The 17,427-nt window shown below is 38.4% G+C and overlaps 1 protein-coding gene across 6 annotated transcripts in view; it reads right to left on the bottom strand.

The window, feature by feature from the left end:
• ENAH (ENAH, actin regulator) overlaps nucleotides 1-17,427 on the bottom strand; it is an 86,626-nt gene that overhangs the window by 14,098 nt on the left and 55,101 nt on the right. For 3 of the 6 annotated variants that reach the window (XM_027659229.1, XM_027659232.1, XM_027659230.1), the window contains 3 exons: nucleotides 17,238-17,322; nucleotides 2,396-2,715; nucleotides 385-1,185 (listed from right to left, as the gene is read on the bottom strand). In XM_027659229.1, the coding sequence (XP_027515030.1) occupies nucleotides 385-1,185; nucleotides 2,396-2,715; nucleotides 17,238-17,322 (1,206 nt within the window). Of the gene's footprint in view, nucleotides 1-384; nucleotides 1,186-2,395; nucleotides 2,716-13,526; nucleotides 13,629-17,237; nucleotides 17,323-17,427 lie in introns of those variants that run through there. The other 3 variants (XM_027659234.1, XM_027659233.1, XM_027659235.1) reach the window with 3 other exon arrangements.

Here is a 17,427-nt window from a genome sequence, read left to right as displayed (position 1 = left end):
TTAAGGTCCAAAGCCACACACGTGTTCTTCTGTGTTGGCTACCATGAGGAAACTAATGATGCTGCCTGTTAACACCTCATTCCAAATAAACTAACAGTGCAATATTTACCAAGCAAACATTTGACAAGCTCAGATCTAGACAGGTGAGAGCTTAAGAAATCGGACTTTTGCTTATGACAGGCCACAGAACACCAGCTCTTGTGCACAGGAGCTTTCAAGTTTCCCTTACCCCAGTTTTCCAAACGGTATTTCGTTGTGGTATTAAGATCACTGCAACTTTGGAAGCATTGTATTAATGCCTGGGGGCAGTTAGGGGCTTTGACACCAATTGGTTTCGACTGCGTTCCTGCTTAGCGCATTAGTAGCAATAACAGAAAGCCTTACCCTGCTGGGTCGTAGGTTCAATCGGCTGAGAGGCTGCCTGCAAGACTGGCTCAGAAGCAGAGGAGTCTCCCAGCACAGAGTTTAGAGAGTTCTCAACAGAGGCAGGGGTAGCTGCAGAGGGAGAAGGGAGAACACTAGGCTTGGATGAGGGAGTCGAGGCATTCGGGGAGTTGGGAGAAGGAGAAGCTTGAGGTCCAGAGAGTGATAGAGGCGGAAAGGAAGGCAGTGGGGGGGGAGGAGGTGGCGGAGGCGGCGTTGGACCTGAGGTAGAAGGTGAAGGAACCGGATAAGCCAGGTTTTCAGGAAGCCCGTTAGGAGCCGTGGGAGACGTGGACATTTGGGTCACCGGATTAGAAGCTGACACTGGGAGGACAGGTCTCGGACCAGTAGCTTTGCCTGGTGGACTGCTTATCATTACTGGAGGAGACGGGGGGAGGGGGGCAAAACTGGGTGCGGACCAGGCAACAGGCTTTGTATTTGGAGGCAAAGTCGCCATGGCATTGACAGGAGAAGGGGGCCGAGAACTTTTGTTCAGCGGACGAGGAACCGTAGCATAATGGGGGAGAACAGGGTGGAAAGCTGAGCCTAAAGATGTAGCAAAACGTGATGCAGAGTGCCTTAGAGGCGGTGTAGGGGGAGTGGAAGTCGGTGGTGCAGAAGTCACTACAGCGTACTCCGGTGTGGCCTCTGACATTGGTGCTGAGACTGCTTTTGCATATGATGGAGGAGGTGCTGAAGGAGGCTGGCAACTGGAGTATTCAGGAAGTGAAGTGCTATACGGGGAGTTGTCGAAAGATGGAGCTGGACAGAAGATGGAAAGCAGCAGCAAAGGCAGGATAAAAAAAGGAGAAAGAGAAAAAGGGAGCTAATGAAGCAACAAAACCAGCATTCAAACAAAATGTATAAATGTAGACTACAGTTAGTACCAGAGGATTAGGCACAAGTGAAAATACTGTTAGGAAAGTTTTACATATTATCAACAGGTGCTTTTAAATCTTACCAACTATTTTTGTGCCAACATTTGAATTTACAAGTATGTTCCAGAGAATGTTTTCTCAAATCCCATCTGTGAGATGGATTAGATATAGGGTTGAGTAATCAGTGTTTTATGAGTTTTTATCTTCGTATTTGGTTGCAAACTGCAAGCAAGTGTAGTGATCTTAACATTTGTTTCAACTCCACTAACAAAATTCCTACCCTAGGCAGCAAGTATCATCTTTCTATTCCCCAGAAAAAGCTCCATCGTAAACTTGAAAGTGTTGGGAATACAACTACCCATAAAATCCTCTGCTCTAAAATGACTAGTTCTTGCACAGCATTCCTTGACTTCTACCATGAGCTGACTTATGCAAATTGAGTTTGTTACTAAAGAACAACTAAGCACTTGACCAATGTTCCATTATATTACCAAAATGAGAAAGCTTTCAGTCATCACTGGATACATTTCCACAGGCACTGCATTATCTTATCTACAAGCACATACAATACATTTCACTGAAATGTTACTACAATGATAAATTAAGCCAGACTTCAGACTGAGAAGCTTTTCTCCAATATCACTTTGCCTTATATGGGTACATACCTTCTATGTTAACACAGTCAACCTGGCATGTTTAGGGGTTTTTTCCCAAATTATGCACTGCAAAATACATCTTGTTGAATAGAGCAAGCAATGATAAGGTATTTAGAAAGTTTAACTCATCACACTTTAACCAATGTTGAGGGCGTCCAATATGCTTCAAGTTCTTCAAGCAATCAGAGAGTACGGCAATGGAGTGAGCAAACAGTGCAAAAAAACTTATTTCAGGGTTAATGGAAAATTATGACAAGAAAGTCAAAGCTCTTGGACTTCTTGCCATAAAAAAAAAAAGGAATTCCAGCAAATAGAAGCCTGTTGTCACAAAACTGTACTCACTGCCCTTTGTTGCTCCTCTCACACTCCATCACCAAAACACATAAAGAGTAGTCTGACAGTTGAACACACAACACACTCAGGGTTTGAAATTCTTACCAGCATTTGAAATTCTTCTCTCTCTTTCCCATTCCAACTGTTCCCTTTCCAACTGTTCTTGTCGTTCTCTTTCTTGCCTTTCCCGTTCAAGTCGTTCAAGTCTTTCTCGATCCTGCCTCTCCTTCTCTTGTCTCTCCCTTTCTAGGCGCTCTTGCCGTTCCCTTTCTTGCCGTTCTCTCTCCAGTTGCTCCTGCTCTAGGCGCTCTCTTTCAAGTCTTTCCCTTTCTAGCCTCTCTCTCTCCAGCCTCTCCCGTTCCATTCGTTCACGATCCAGCCTTTCCCGTTCCAGCTCCTTCTGCCTCTGTTGCTCTTGCAACTGTCTACAATTGTGAAAAAAGGAAAAAGACTAAGCTGCAAAGTGAAAACCAAAAATATGAAGCAACTGTTAAGAGGACAAGAAGAGAAACTAACCAACAATCTTTGCACCAGCAAAAACAAAAGCACACCATTTGTACCTACATAAAATTCTTAATTCTATGTGTCATTTTTCTGAGCTGGATAAGAGCTTTATTATGTTTACAGTAAAAAAAAAAATCACATATCCAATTTCCTCTGAACTAATTGAACATTCTGACAAACAGCTTTCAAGAAGTAAGAATAGAAAGCTGCTGCTGCTAATTTACTGATACAATCTTCCCAGTTTGGGATATGGAGTTACATTTGTTCTTTGCATGGTATTTTATACCCGAAGCAGTGAATAAAAGTACAGTGAAACAGTAATAACACAAATACTCATTTAAAAAAAAAAACACCCTCACATAAACTACGTTTTTTTGGATTAACTAGTCAGCTAGTATTTATCCAAATTTTACAGAAGCATCAAAACATGTCCGTCTCCACTTGCATAGTACTATGCACACATACAATTTAACTGGCAACAACATGAGAACACCCTGAAGGCAGGGGAAAACTGGACATGGTCAAAGAAAACCCAGGCTGCGGCAGCCAAGGAAACACTGCAGGGAGCTGGCAGGTTTTCCAGCTCATGGGAGTCTTTGCAAAGGAAAGCAGAGAGGGGGAAGGCAAGTATAAGCCAGGTAGAGGAAATATAAAGAACTTCCTAAGGGTAAGGAGGAATCTTGCAAGTCTCTGCCAAAGCCTCTGGGTTGGCTGAAAGGACTTTCCTGCAAAAATATAGTGGGAAAAGCTATATACCACCTTTTTGATTCTTTCTCCTCAACTTGTTTTACATTTTCTTTAGGCTGTTGTTTGTTTTTAAGATAAATAAATCTTCCTAGCTGGGTAAAATACACCTTTTTATTTTTAAAGATTTTTCATCTCTTGGGGATAACTCGCTGCTAAACCAAAAAATAGGCACATCCTCCTCCCAGCTGTGGCCAGTATGTTCCTGTCAGAACATAACACTGAAAATGTTATAAGTTGTTGTTCTCTTTGAATTCTTGTTTCCAAAAAAAAAAAAAAATCTTGTATATAAATCACACAGTCATTTTTTCTTCCATGCTTCAGATGCAAACTGAAGAGGGCTTCTCAACAAATACAAAGCACAGCCAGCTTTTAACTATGAAGCAAAAAGGTGACCTGAATTTTGACACCTCAAGCTGCTAGATACATGTTTTCCATACTACACCACTGGGCAATTTTCATGGACAGGTCACTGGCAATGCTATACTCAATGTGTAGAGTCATACAAACTGAATTCTGAAAATGAAAGGAACTTCACCTGTTTCACTCCTTTTCATGCCTAGAAAATATTGGCATAATTGGAAACTCTAGTCCTTGAACTGTTATGAAGTCCACCCATTTTTCGGACCAGTGTTTTTCCTTTGTAAACAACAATAAATTACAAATATTGAAACTTCATAACTGCTATGAACAATAAAATTTGAGTTATGTACAGCAAAAGGACTTTTTCCCTACTGAACTTGTTACCCACCATCCTCAGGAGCAGCAAAATAGTTATGGCTCCTTTAATCAGTCCTTCCCTCAGCTCCTGCTCTCCCATATAACAAAGCTGTAATAGCAGTCACCATGAAACCAGAGCTGCAACTCAGCTTGTTAAATGTTTGATTTTTAGCCTCTGAAGTCCACTAAAAAGTCTGGTGATTGACCCATACATATTTGGAACCAGTAGAGGATTTCTATAAAATATTAAGAGAATGTAATATAAACCACAAAAATCTAAGCTCCAAAAGAGATATTAAAGTATTTTTTACATTACATTTTTGCTTGCGCTGTATTGTGCAAAACTAGTTTTACTATATGCTCTTTTCCCCCTCAGATAAAATCTATTATTTAAGGAAAGCAGGGTTTTTTCATCATAGCTAATTTGAGCTTGCTCATCTTAAGCTCTTTTTTTTCCCTAAAAGAGAGGTGAATGCGCACACATTTGTTGCTAAAGGGCTATTCAGAGCAGAAGTCAACAATAACAGGCTCCAAAGCAGGTTTGTTTATTGTCTTCATTCTTTTTCATTCATTCGCCAGAAATGAGCATATTCTACCTACAAATGTGTACTCTGTTCATCCTAAAACTGAAACGCAGATACGGCATTTGAGGTTATAATCATTTCACGTTATATTTAGTTTATAATACTAGAAGGTATCAATTCACTGGGTTTTAACAACACATCAAGTAACTGCCAATTGCTTAAGTTCTTCATTTCTTTATAGAAATAGAACCTCAATACAGGTCATTCCTCACACAAGACCAGTATCACGAAGGCAGTTCTGCAATAAAGCCATATGAAGAGCTCTGCTATTTCATATTTTCATAAGCAATCTGGAAAAGAAACAGCAAGGTGCTCTTCTTTAAGCTGCTTAAAATATTAAGTTATTTAGGATAGCAAGGATGATGGTTGATTATGAAGAACTACTGATGGATCTTCCAACTTCAACTAACCTGGCAAATAAAACTCAACTGAGATATAACTGAAGTGAAGCAGGGGAGAGAGAGGGGAAATCTGCTAAGTTCATATACAAAACGCTGGACTTTGCGTTGACTATTGGCTCAGGAGTGAGATATTAGGGTTAGAACACACAGGTCTGTGACAACATCCATTCATTGATGTGTTCTGTTCAAAAACATAAACCAGATACTAGACATCAGGAAAGGATTACAGAGCAGTACAGAAAACAGCACCATCCTGCTTCACAAACCCTGAATCTCTGTTCCCACATCAAAAGGGGGAGAACAACAGAACTGAAAAGATTCAAAGAGCAGCAACACTATGATCAAACGTACCAAACACTTTCCACCTAAAAATAATTAAAGAAACTGGAATTCTGCATTCTGGAAAAGACAACTGGAACTCTACAAAATCCTGAGCGATGAGGACATCCTATTACAACAGGCGAGAGGAAAGATTTGATGCAACTAATAACAGCAAAGCTCAAAAGAAAAGAGCTCCTCTGAACATCAGGCAGACAAGCTGTGGAACTCCTTGCCAGAGTGATTCAACCAAAGAATAGGAAAAAGCCCAAAGAATAAAACTAACAACCATGGGAAGCCATTTAGAAAACCAGTGGCATCATGCACAAGAAGCTGTTGAACCAAGGGATGCCCAGAAGACAGGAGAGTAGCAGAGGGAAGTATTCCAGGTGTTTGCCCTGGCCCAGAAGGGTTTTACTTAAAGCTTTTCTAACTAGTGACAGGGTAAGTGCACGTGTGTATACTATGTACTGTATACACAGGGGAATTGGTGATGAGAGTGTATATAAAGGAATACTCTGTCTTTATATAGCATGTAACTGTGTGCAGTTAGCTAAATTTTAGCTATTTTAACTAAATTTAACAATTTTAGCTAAAGTTCAAGATGTAGCTATGCCTAAAACTGTGTTTGGGATTGACTGATTCTCCTAATACATCTTAACGCATTCTTGAAGCTTTCCTGGGGTTCTTCTCCTCTTCACAGAGCTATAAAGACACACAAAACCCTTGTGTCATAACAAAATGCACCTAAGTGTTTAAACTTAATCTGAGGCAAAATACATTTCAATCAGCAATCAACATGATCAAATTGTATTGGCTATCTAATGAGATACAGATGAAAGGCAATGAGATAACCACTTTCATCCATGCAGGACTCGAATAAAATAATACTGATTATTCAATAAATATTGAGTGACTCAGAATTTAACATTTCATTTTTTAGTAAAAGAATCATCATTTTCCATTTTTACAGGAAATAAAAGGTATAAAACCAGTTTTTGAAATGTACAAATAAAAATTATCAACGAGGTGAGCATTTTGTTTACAATACAAGTGCTCTACCAAGAGAGGGCAGCAAAATACCTTGCAAACATATAAAATTCCCATGCAGCAAGATACGAGATTAAATACAGCATCACTGAGCATAGTTTTTTCTCATTATACATTGCTGAACCATCCCTTTGTCAACAAGAAAAATAAAAAAACTCGACCGCATAAAACCAAAACAACAAACAAACAAAAAAAAGCCCCCTGCACCCTTCCCCAACTCACAACCCACCACATTTTTACTGTAATTTTAACAATTTCAACAACCTTTTGAACAGCAAGCCAAAAGGTTCACAGGTCAGAACATCAGTGTTCCAGTACTGCAATTAAGCTGCTTTAATACAACTTAACGAGCAAGGAAGAATTTTGTAAACTACAAACTAAGCTTAACAACTGTTACAGTTGTTGCTTAAAAAGATTAAAAACTCATTTGATTATTTAAAACAAAAAAACTACTTGCATTAAATCCCCCTTGGTTTTGTTTAGTTAGCATTAGATAGCATAATTTTATTTTAAAATTTTGTCAGAGATCAAAATTATATTAGGCAAAAGCATTATTAGATTATGAAGAGTCATCACACATTAATTAAAGTATGTCTGAATGTCAAGACTGGTAGCTCAAGAGCACTGTGAAAGCAACATATGAAAATCCTTCAGCCTTAGAATGCACAGTATCTGGCCACCAGGACAACTTTTGAAAAAGATGGAGAGGTACTAAAAGTGCCCTAGAAAGTTGTCTGATAATGAATGGCTCATTATGCAAAGGAAATGTGATTCTAACTATTTTGGAAGTATGGATTACTAAATCTAAGAGTTAATCTACAAAACTGTAGAGCATGTCAGTCACACACAAGGTATTGTTACACATGTTTAGATTCAGAGTCAACTTCAGAAATTCAGAGTAGCTGCTAGCTTTATCACAGATCCTACTCATGGAACTTTATGGTTCCTAATTAGTTTCATGTCAAAAGCATCTTGGGAAACTTCACTTTGGGGTGTTTTGGTGGAGGTTTTGGATTTTGGGTTGGGTTTTTGTTTGTTTGTGGGTTTTTTGGTTTGGTTTGAGGTTTTTTTGGTTGTGCTATTTTTATATTAGATTACTTTAATACTGCATCAGTTTTTAAAATTATTTCCCCTCTTACCTTATACTTTTGTCCAGTTATGGAGATACTGGGAGGTACTGGCAGAGGATGAAGAAAGAATCATATTTACTACAATAACTTGTGACTTAATATCAGCATAAATCCTGCAGTTCTTTGGGCAGACAAGCATCAGGAACACAACTACATTATTGAAATAACACATGTAGAAAAATGCAATGAGCAGAACGAAGCACACACTGTCACATCTCTGTGATGGTGAAAGGGTTTAGAATTTCTCCTGCGTGACAACTGCAAAATACAATTGCAGTTAATTTCCTTACTCGGGTACACAGAAAGCCTTCCTGCTTGCTCTGAGTCAGATCATAAAAGGGTATAACAATTAAGAAGTGCTGCTGTCTCAGCTCTTGATATACGAAATGAGCCAAATACACACGCACAGAGATCATTTTCTATTATGCCTTTAGCACATAGCACCAGTACGTTCAAAACCCAGTGTGTTGTGATGGGCAACGAGGAAACTCTCTCAAATTAATAGTATCCACTATCTTTTGATCTATACTGGTGAGGGGGAAGGGAAGAGGCAGTTGTTTTAACTTCTGCTCCTGAAGATGAAATGACTGACAGAGATTAAGCAACTGGTAAAACAATATTCTGTGTCAGAACAGACTTAATAGCCAGAGAGAAACTGTCCTTTTCTGCAACACTCTTCACATCTAAGCCTCCATATCTTGGTCGTCTGCAGAAGAGTTTCTGCAAGTGTCTCAGTTTGTGGAAAGACTGTCCTTCCACCAGAGCAAGTCCACACCAAAATTAAGCAACTCCCATTTTGTCAAAAAACAGAGCTGCTGTTACAAAGGCACCAAGAGAAAAAAAAAAATCTATGAGTAACAAATCCAGAGCTGAAACAGCTTGCAAAAGCAAATAGCTGCCTGCTCTGGCAGGTCACCTTGTTTCCTCAAGTGAAAGTTTTGCCTTACATTCACATAAATCTGCTGGATTCTAACACTAGCTTGCTTTGCTCTTGGAAGTGAGATCAAACCATTAAATTTTTTCCTAAAAAGATGATAGGAAACTGCACTGAGAAGCCCATATATCAGCCTCAATAACAGAGTTCAGTCACAAACCTGGAAGGCTTCTTGCCACAAAGCCAGATACATTAAAAACAGAGGTATTTTCATGCACAGTACAGACAAAGGCATCTTTGTATCACATCCAAATTCAGCAGGCACTGAGCTGATAGACATTCCAAGATGAACAGAAACTGGTTTGAAGTATTTAATTTTAAAACTCACTGTAGAAAACAAAGATCCAAGGTAAAGCCTGTAGAAAACAAAATATCTTGAGGAACAGACCTGACTGAAGTAATTGCTGCATTGAGTGAAGAGGTCAGCTGCAGGCAGACAATACATAGTGTTTGACAGCTGTTAGTCATCATCTATGTACACACCAATTTCATATTCCACTCTTTCTTGGCTGAAAAACTTGATGTCAAAGCGGGGCATCAAATCACTCAGAAAGATCAATAAGAATACTATCCCTGTTTTGTCTGCCTAAAGATACAACAACAATAAGAAGGATGAGGGAGGAAAAAAGCACTAGTAAGATTGCTGTACTAAAAGAGGACACCAAAAACCATCATTTGAGTAATTTAAAAAAACAACATGGAATTAAAAATCACAAAATTGAGGGGAGATTTTCAGGCTAAAAAACCCACCCACATGGTGGGTTTTGTTTGGTTTCTTTTTCAAAAAGTAGTTTCTTGCTTGTGCTTTTACTTATTCTAAAACAAACATGGTATGGCAGAAGAGAGACAAAAGGATAACACCCAAAAGGCAACACTACTGCTAGCTTAAAACATTGCATTCTGTATAAGAAACCAAATGTGATTATATGAAAGCATTCAGCAGTGTATACATCTTTCATTCTGTGCTTCACTATGTTTATTTTCAAGTTTCATAACCCAACACAAACAAGGGATCTAGGAATAACTACTGTGTTAAAGTGTACAACCCCGGCTATAATTAAACCTGGATTCATCAATCCAAACCAATTGGGTTGTTCAAACTGGAGTCTCAGTATATCCAGGCTTTCAGGGCTGCTCCAAGCTCTTACACCAGCTCCTCTAACCTTGCCTCAGCCTATGGAGCAATAAACAAGACAGTAACGTTTTGAGTTTTATTCTAAAATGCTGGAAGCCCCAGCATGTGGGCACAGATAGCATTATCTAATCCAACAGTCACTACTTGCTAGAATACATCTCACATGATGGCTCTCCTCCTCCCACCACTGAGTCACTGCCACAAACAGAGCAGCTGGCTGCAAACAGGCTACACAATGCGTGGCTGAGCTCGAGGCACCAGCACCAGATGCAGGGTGACCTCAGCTCCATCTGAAGCACTTTGTTCTCTGCAGAAGAGCAGCTACCTTGTTATTGCACAGCACCCTATGCACTCTCTGGACATCAATTTAAGTAGATACAGCCAAGCTACTTTATCACTGTTAAAAGCGGAGGGGGAGGGGGGAGGGAAGAAAAGGCATTTTAATATGTTATTTTGAACATAGCTGCTAGTTTGATTTTTAATGGTTTAATCACCTGATCATCTTCTGCACAAGTTCAGGAAAGGAAAAGTGCATCTGTTATGGCCCTTCAAATTTGTAGTAACTTATCTGAATAATAAAAACAGAGTCCTAACATTAAATTTGCTCTTCCATCATTAATATTAAATATTTATTCATCACTCCAAAGTTCAGCACTTACCACAGAGCTCACTCTTCTGTATGGTCACGCAAACCTTCTGAATATGTATCTTAAGGCCTACACGTTATGTACCATGGAACAAACACACACCACCACCCAAACTTCGTAATTTATTTACAGAGAGAAAACATAGCCTAAATCTTGGAAATATACAATATGTGTGGACATCAAACACAGGCAGAGTCCACAGAGACTGAGAATCTTCATGAATAAAAAGTACACTGATGCACCAATAACATAACCTCAGCAGAAGTGATCAATATTTCACCTCTTTGCATCTTCCTAAGCAATCTCAGTTGCACAAACTTCACTTTACAAACTGAACTCTTGCTATATGCTCTAAAACTCTTACCAAGCTAGCTTTATTTTTTTTTTCAAGTGCTAGACAGCCCCTACAGCTTCTACCTGAGCATAATGCACATCATATAAGAGAAACTCAGACAAGATCTAGTCACCTTGATACAATGAGCAAGCAACAGAAACTTAGAAGATCTGCAAAGTCTGACTGTTGAAGGTCAGGGTTTGTGAAATGAGTTTATGTATATGCTCTGAAACTGGTAATTACTGCCAGTCTGAACAGTGGTGTGGGCCTTCGGTTCTTTAAACAGCAGTGAGAGGTGAGACTGTTTCAAATTATGGGGTTTTGGGTTTGGGATTTTTTTGGGTTTTGTTTTTAATTTGTATCAAAGAACACTTTACAAAATTTAATGCAAAATTATAAAGGCATTTAACTGACTACATGTATCGTGACTTTGAAACACTAAGCAAAACTAGGTCATTACAGCTACTTCCAGTGTTCAGGCAGCTTTCTCCTGATTAATCACCATTGCATGTAACACTTCCACTGTCAGTTCGATTTTCTCCATACACTGGTATGGTCTACAGATTGGTGGTTTCCCCCTCCAAAAACAGAACACCTACTATGAACTATTTCTCATTCCATTTTGATCATCCAACTCCTGCTCTCCTTTGCATCAGCATCCAGGACTTGCTTTGTTCACCAAAACATCAGAACAAATTTGATTGTTCCTGGTCCCATTGATGTCCGTTTTTATGCTCCACACACCTCCACAGCAATCCTTTTCTCTTCCACATTAACTAAGAAATTCCCTCTTGGTATCTGTTAAATGCTTTACTAAAGCCCAGGAACAGTCTTTCTGCTTTTGCAAAAGAAAATGTTATCTGTGTCCAGTTTAGTATCCTATGTCATATCTGGGACGAAAGTCAAACTAACCGGCTTTTATTTCCTTGATCTAAAGGGATTTAAGGTTTAACAAGAAGCTTTTATGCTATAAGCTCAAAATACATTAGCTGCAAGTACTAAGAACTAGTTTTTATCAGTCAAGCAAAAACTAGTAGCCAGCCACCACTATAAAGACATGGAGATACAACAAAATTTTATTAGATACAGGAATTTTAATACACAAAGGGATTTATTAATACTCTCAGATTGGGTTCATTAAGCCCGTTGGGCTCATTAAGACCAGTTTCCCTCACCTTGATCTTTTCAATATACCATCTAAACTAACAGAACACTTGAACTTTCCTGGCAGAAGCCAGATTGCAGGAAGACACCTGTGTACATACAATTTCAGAAAAACAAATAACAATCTCAGTAGTAGAAAAATTTACTTTTATTGGCAACTCCCTCTCAGTGGTGTACTCCAGTGAGTACATCTGGAACACAATTTCATAAAAGAGAACCACAATAACTAAAAGTCTGGAAAAACGTAGACCAGTTTCTTATCCAAATTACATATTTTGCATTAAATAGAAAAAAAACCCCATAGAACTTAAAATGTTTCAAAAAGCATAAGATTTCAAACCAACTTTGTCAATGGAGTCAAAAGACTGCTTAATGGAAGAGTGCTCTTCTCAGCCTGCTAAACAGACTAACGTTACCCAGCACGTATAGTTATGCAGTGCTGTAACCAGACAGCACCCACCCAACACCTCTCCTTAAAAGCCTTTTAAGTCTCTGAAAACTAGACTTGACAAAACTAAGGAAAACCTTACTATGAATGGAAAGAAAATGACACATCTTAAAAAAAAAAAGAAGAAGAAAAAGGAATATAGTCATTATTATATCACAACTCAACCCCGTTCTCAAGAAACTTTTGAGGGCAAGAAAAAAAAATTAACCTTTTATGATGACAAACAAAACCAGCTCATGGGTCTTGCTTTGGTCTCCTTTTATCTCTTGTCCTAGTACACAACTCCATCTAAACCATGTCTCTGGGGTGCAAACTTCATGCAGATTTTGTAACACGCACAGCACACAATACTGTATTCTATTGACCACTCTGAAAATCCTGAACCAAAAATCCAACTACTATATCTATTCATATGTGTATTTCAGATTAGAACTGACTGGTCAGTTATAACCTAATCAATCCATGTCTTTTAAAGAAATTTTACTTCCTGAAATAAGCTGTTGGATAAATGGTACAATTTCAAAAGCAAAGGAAAACTGGAAACACTACATCTGTCCACTAAGTAGGAAAAGGTTACAGGCTGTGGGAAATCAGTAGAAACCAGGCTATCAGGGACAGAAAGTGATGGGCAAGCTTTCATTCTTCAAATTACTGTAGCTATATTACTACTGAATTGTGGGATGCAGGTTTTTTCTTTCACCACGTCCATGTTTTCAAAACAGCTCAGAAATTATCTATGTAATAATTACTAAATGACAGGGAGGGGGAAAATTCTTTTACCATAGTTAAAAAATTAACATTAGCAAAGTCTCAGAAAAAACATTTTAAATCTGTAACATAAATATCTTTCAGTCTATTGGTAAATAAGAAATTGCTACCCTTGACAGCCTCTGAACTTGCACTATCTAAAACTAAGAAGCCTTTCACAAGATGTTATGAAAACACCACGCCATATTAACACTATTTTCTAGCAGTCACACACCCATTTTTCTTTAACAGGGTCAACCCAATCCACAAAACAAACCAAAACTGTAAGCAAATCTGAAGTATTTAACGATTATAACCTCCCCCCTGATATTCTGCTGTTGCGTTTTGCAAGCTTCTGACATTTTTGAGTACTTACGAAAGAATTCGGTCAAGTTTTGGTCCATTACGTCCCTGAAGGACAACAGGAGGCTTGTATACCTTCATTATTCCTTACTATCTACACAGTTCCTCTGTTTCTGGTGTTCTTGGTCTCTTTATTTATGAAGCGGTGATGATTTTGAAGTTATTTATAAACATTAACTCATTAAATTCCCAAGTGTCATATTAGATACCAACCCAATGACTCATATTCCTGACAATATATTTACCATGTCTGAAGAGAAGGTAAATTTACATGCACGAGTAGCACACACAAGCATGCCATGAACTAATCTTATATTTTAAAATGGTGTTTGACATTAAGTAACTCTGAAGTTATTAACAAATACATATGTCAGCTCAACTTGGCTCATTATCAATTGGTGGAATTCATAAACATTGCCTGACTACCAGGCTGACAAAATGTAGAACAACCCATATAACAAAATATCCCTTCAGTTCTGAGGATTAAAAATAGAAGCTGGAGTGTTTTAAAGCTTGTTATTACTGTAGTTGAGTGAGTGCAAGTTAAGGAAAATTACAGTTAACTTCAAGTACTCCCTGAAAGGGAAAGCATAAGTCATGTGTTAAGGTTTCTTAAAAGAGAGTAACAAAGGTTACAATTCACCAGACAAAATTATTTTATTACACCTCATGTGTAATCTTGGCTTCATAAAACCCTTGGTGTTTTCAACCGTACATCTGGTCCTTGTAGCTTTAGAAATTGTCTCACTGCACAGTAAGCAATACAAGCATCCAAGTAAGAAGCTCTGCAGCAAAATAAGCAAAGTAATATTACTACTTTAGCACTTCTACTTAAAATGTAAGGCATCTAAATCCTTTCTAAAATAGAAAAGATTCTTTGAAGCAAAATAAAACACTTTTGCTGGGAATGATCTAATTCAGTTCCCAATTTCCCCAAGATTCTTGAACACTGGTTACAAAAGCAAAGGAAAAAAAAAACATCAGATCTGTTGAAGAGCTCTCTTCATTATGCCACTCTTCACTGGTCAGTCCTTTGGCAAAATACTTCTGAAGAAATGTTTCTATTTCTGCCTAGGAAAACCCTGAAGCTAAAAGCCACATAATTTAACTTTGAAATTAGTCCTGCTTTGAGCAGAGGGTTTGACTAGACCACCACAGGGTCCCTTTTCCAACTTTAATTTTCATGCAAGTAGATGTTTTTCTCCAGCTTAGAATAATTTCAAAAAATACTTTCCTGCACTCAACATGGTAGTCAGTTAAACACTACTAAATCCAGGTACACCTAAGGGCAGGGATATGAGAACAGCACGTAAAGACAACTATTATCAAGCCACATTTTAAAGAAAACCCCCATCCAACAGACACATATTTCACAAGCCATAGGCTTCGCAAAGCCTGCCTTTCTCTTGATCCATCACAAACCCCATGTTCCTTCCTACGCAGTAACATTTATTCCCATTTCTTACATTCCCTGTAGCCTTAGTGCTCCCCACAGGATTTAATTCTGCCCACACTGCCTTTACCCTTTACTGAGATTGGAAATGTCACTCATAGATATGTCACAAGTAGTACATGCCTAAACCTTTTTTTCCCAACTATTTACTACTCTCTACGTTATGGGAGTAAGTCTGTTGTTCTTACAGTCTGAAAGCTGAAAGACAGTTAGTACAGAAGAGAAGTTCGAGCTTAGAGTTAATTGACCTTCATTAAAACCATGTAGTTACAGCAGTAACAAGACTGAAGAAGCACTTGTGAAATGTTTTAACAAAATTACATGTTCTTCTAAAGCTTAATGACACAACGCCAATAGTCTTTCCACAGACAATCTGGCTGGCAGCATGAGTAAACACTCCAGAGCTCCATCCTCTTTTAGGGGAAAAACAAATCAAAACCAGGACCAGACTTCAAAGAGGACATTACATTAGATGAAAACAATTAGAGCACACTGATCAAATGAGAAATGAAGCCATAAGAATGCCATCTGATAATATGTCCTTTATATACAAAAAATCTCAAGAGACTTGCAGAGCTCTTAATATAGGGCAGCACTTCTTCCTGAAGAGATGCCTATCTACAATGCTACTCTGAAAAATATTTCAGCATTAGAAATTTCAGTTAATACAGCCTTCTAAAGGAACAGACAAGAAATAAAAATACTAAAAGCCATTAATATAGAACAGAAAAAAATATCTAAAGAAAAAAAGCTTTTTAAAAGTCTGTCAAAAGAAGTGACATAAAAGACCTTTACTATGACAGCAAACTTGTACATAAGTACATCAAACAGACAAATTTGTAATGAGTTTCTTGCTATTTGTTTTTAAACATAGTAACTTTCAGATAGAAAGTGATCCCAGTTCAGAATAAGAACATACCACAGAAAAAAGACAGACAAGTATGACCAATTTTGATGTCAAAACTTTGTTCAATATGCTTTAGTTACTAGTTTATCAAACCTGTAATATGAATTATTCCCAAATTAGCAATCTGGTTCTGTTCACCTTTTCATAAACAAACTAAGTGCCAAATATCAACACAGAAAAAACTTCAGTGCCAATTAGACCCAAACATGTTTAAGCATTTTTCCAGTTACCACAGAAAGCTATTAGGTGCTTTTACACCATCAGTCTGGACAACCTCCCATTTATTCAAGGATCTTGTTCCCTGCATCTGTACTGCATGTGACCTAAATGTCTCCCAGCATCCCTTCAGGAAGGGAACAGCTAATCTCCTGGGAGTATTTTGATGGTAAAACAATCCAGGATTGCATCACAGGCAGTATGCTTGAGACAGCCCAAGGTCTTGCTGTTTTCATTTAACCGGTCTAACAGCACTGTCCTACAAGACTTTGCCATTTCATATACCCATATCCCACACACTAAATCTGCAGCATTAACCCGTTTTGCCACAAAACAAATGAGGGAATCTGGCAACTACAGAGTTTCCTAGAACTTGGGCACATCATTGATACACAGCAATTTTTAAAAAGAACAGAAAGAATCCGTATGTTAAAAATGCTATGGGTCTGAAAAATATCCCACAGGGCATAGGACAGGGTACAGTGGTTTCACATTGCAGGGAACAGCTTAGCTTGGAGAAGTGCCAGCTGGTCAGGGGAACACAGACTACTCGCTGAAGGCAGCACAGATACAACCAGCACTGCTACAGCTGAAACTTAAACAACTAAAGGCAACATAAATTTATACACTAGAAGTAGAAAAGGAAGGTTTCTTTGCTAAGTAATACAGATGAAGGCAAACAAGATTTCCAATAGAATGTTCTGATCTACTGCATCCACGTTCAGGAAGAAAAGCTGTCATTTGTGATGATTCAATTCTCTGCTTCTAAAGGTTAAAACTTCCTTCTTTGCTTGCTGCTTTCTTCCTTACAAGCGTGTGTCAAAAACTGAAGACACAACAGTCACTGCAAAATTAATTAGTCTGGTTGAAAATGACAGCAGTGAAACCTCCCAAGGCTTCCCCTCTGATCTTCAGCTCTTTCCTGACAGGCCAATAGCAGTTGCATTGTTTGAATGGGTGGAGAGCACGAACAAGGGATCAGCTGCAATCAAAGTTTTTACATGGCCGAGCTGCACTAAGGAAAACCACACGCATACAAATGCTGCACTAACGCAAGAGAGTAATTCTAAGTCCTTGACATGTAATTTCTCATCATTAGGAGGTATCACTTCCTTGAATTTAACATCTGTTTACTTTTAATGCCGTACCTTCTCTGGATTTCCAATTCTTCTTGTGATGGACCATTTTGCACTTGAGAGGGAAGCTGTGAATTCTGTCGAGGCAACGTAGGACCTAAAAGTGAAGACAGACCATAAAAATGGTTTGAATTTTTACCATGCAAAAAACCACATAATCAAGGAAAAAGGCCAGCCACCACATGACTTTAAGAACTGTTCA

This window comes from Corapipo altera, unplaced genomic scaffold (genome assembly GCF_003945725.1).
Source record: "Corapipo altera isolate COAL_440 unplaced genomic scaffold, ASM394572v1 48, whole genome shotgun sequence".
Classification (NCBI taxonomy): domain Eukaryota; kingdom Metazoa; phylum Chordata; class Aves; order Passeriformes; family Pipridae; genus Corapipo; species Corapipo altera.
The sequence above is the reverse complement of the archived record's forward strand: the minus strand, read 5'-3'. Positions and strand labels throughout refer to the sequence as shown.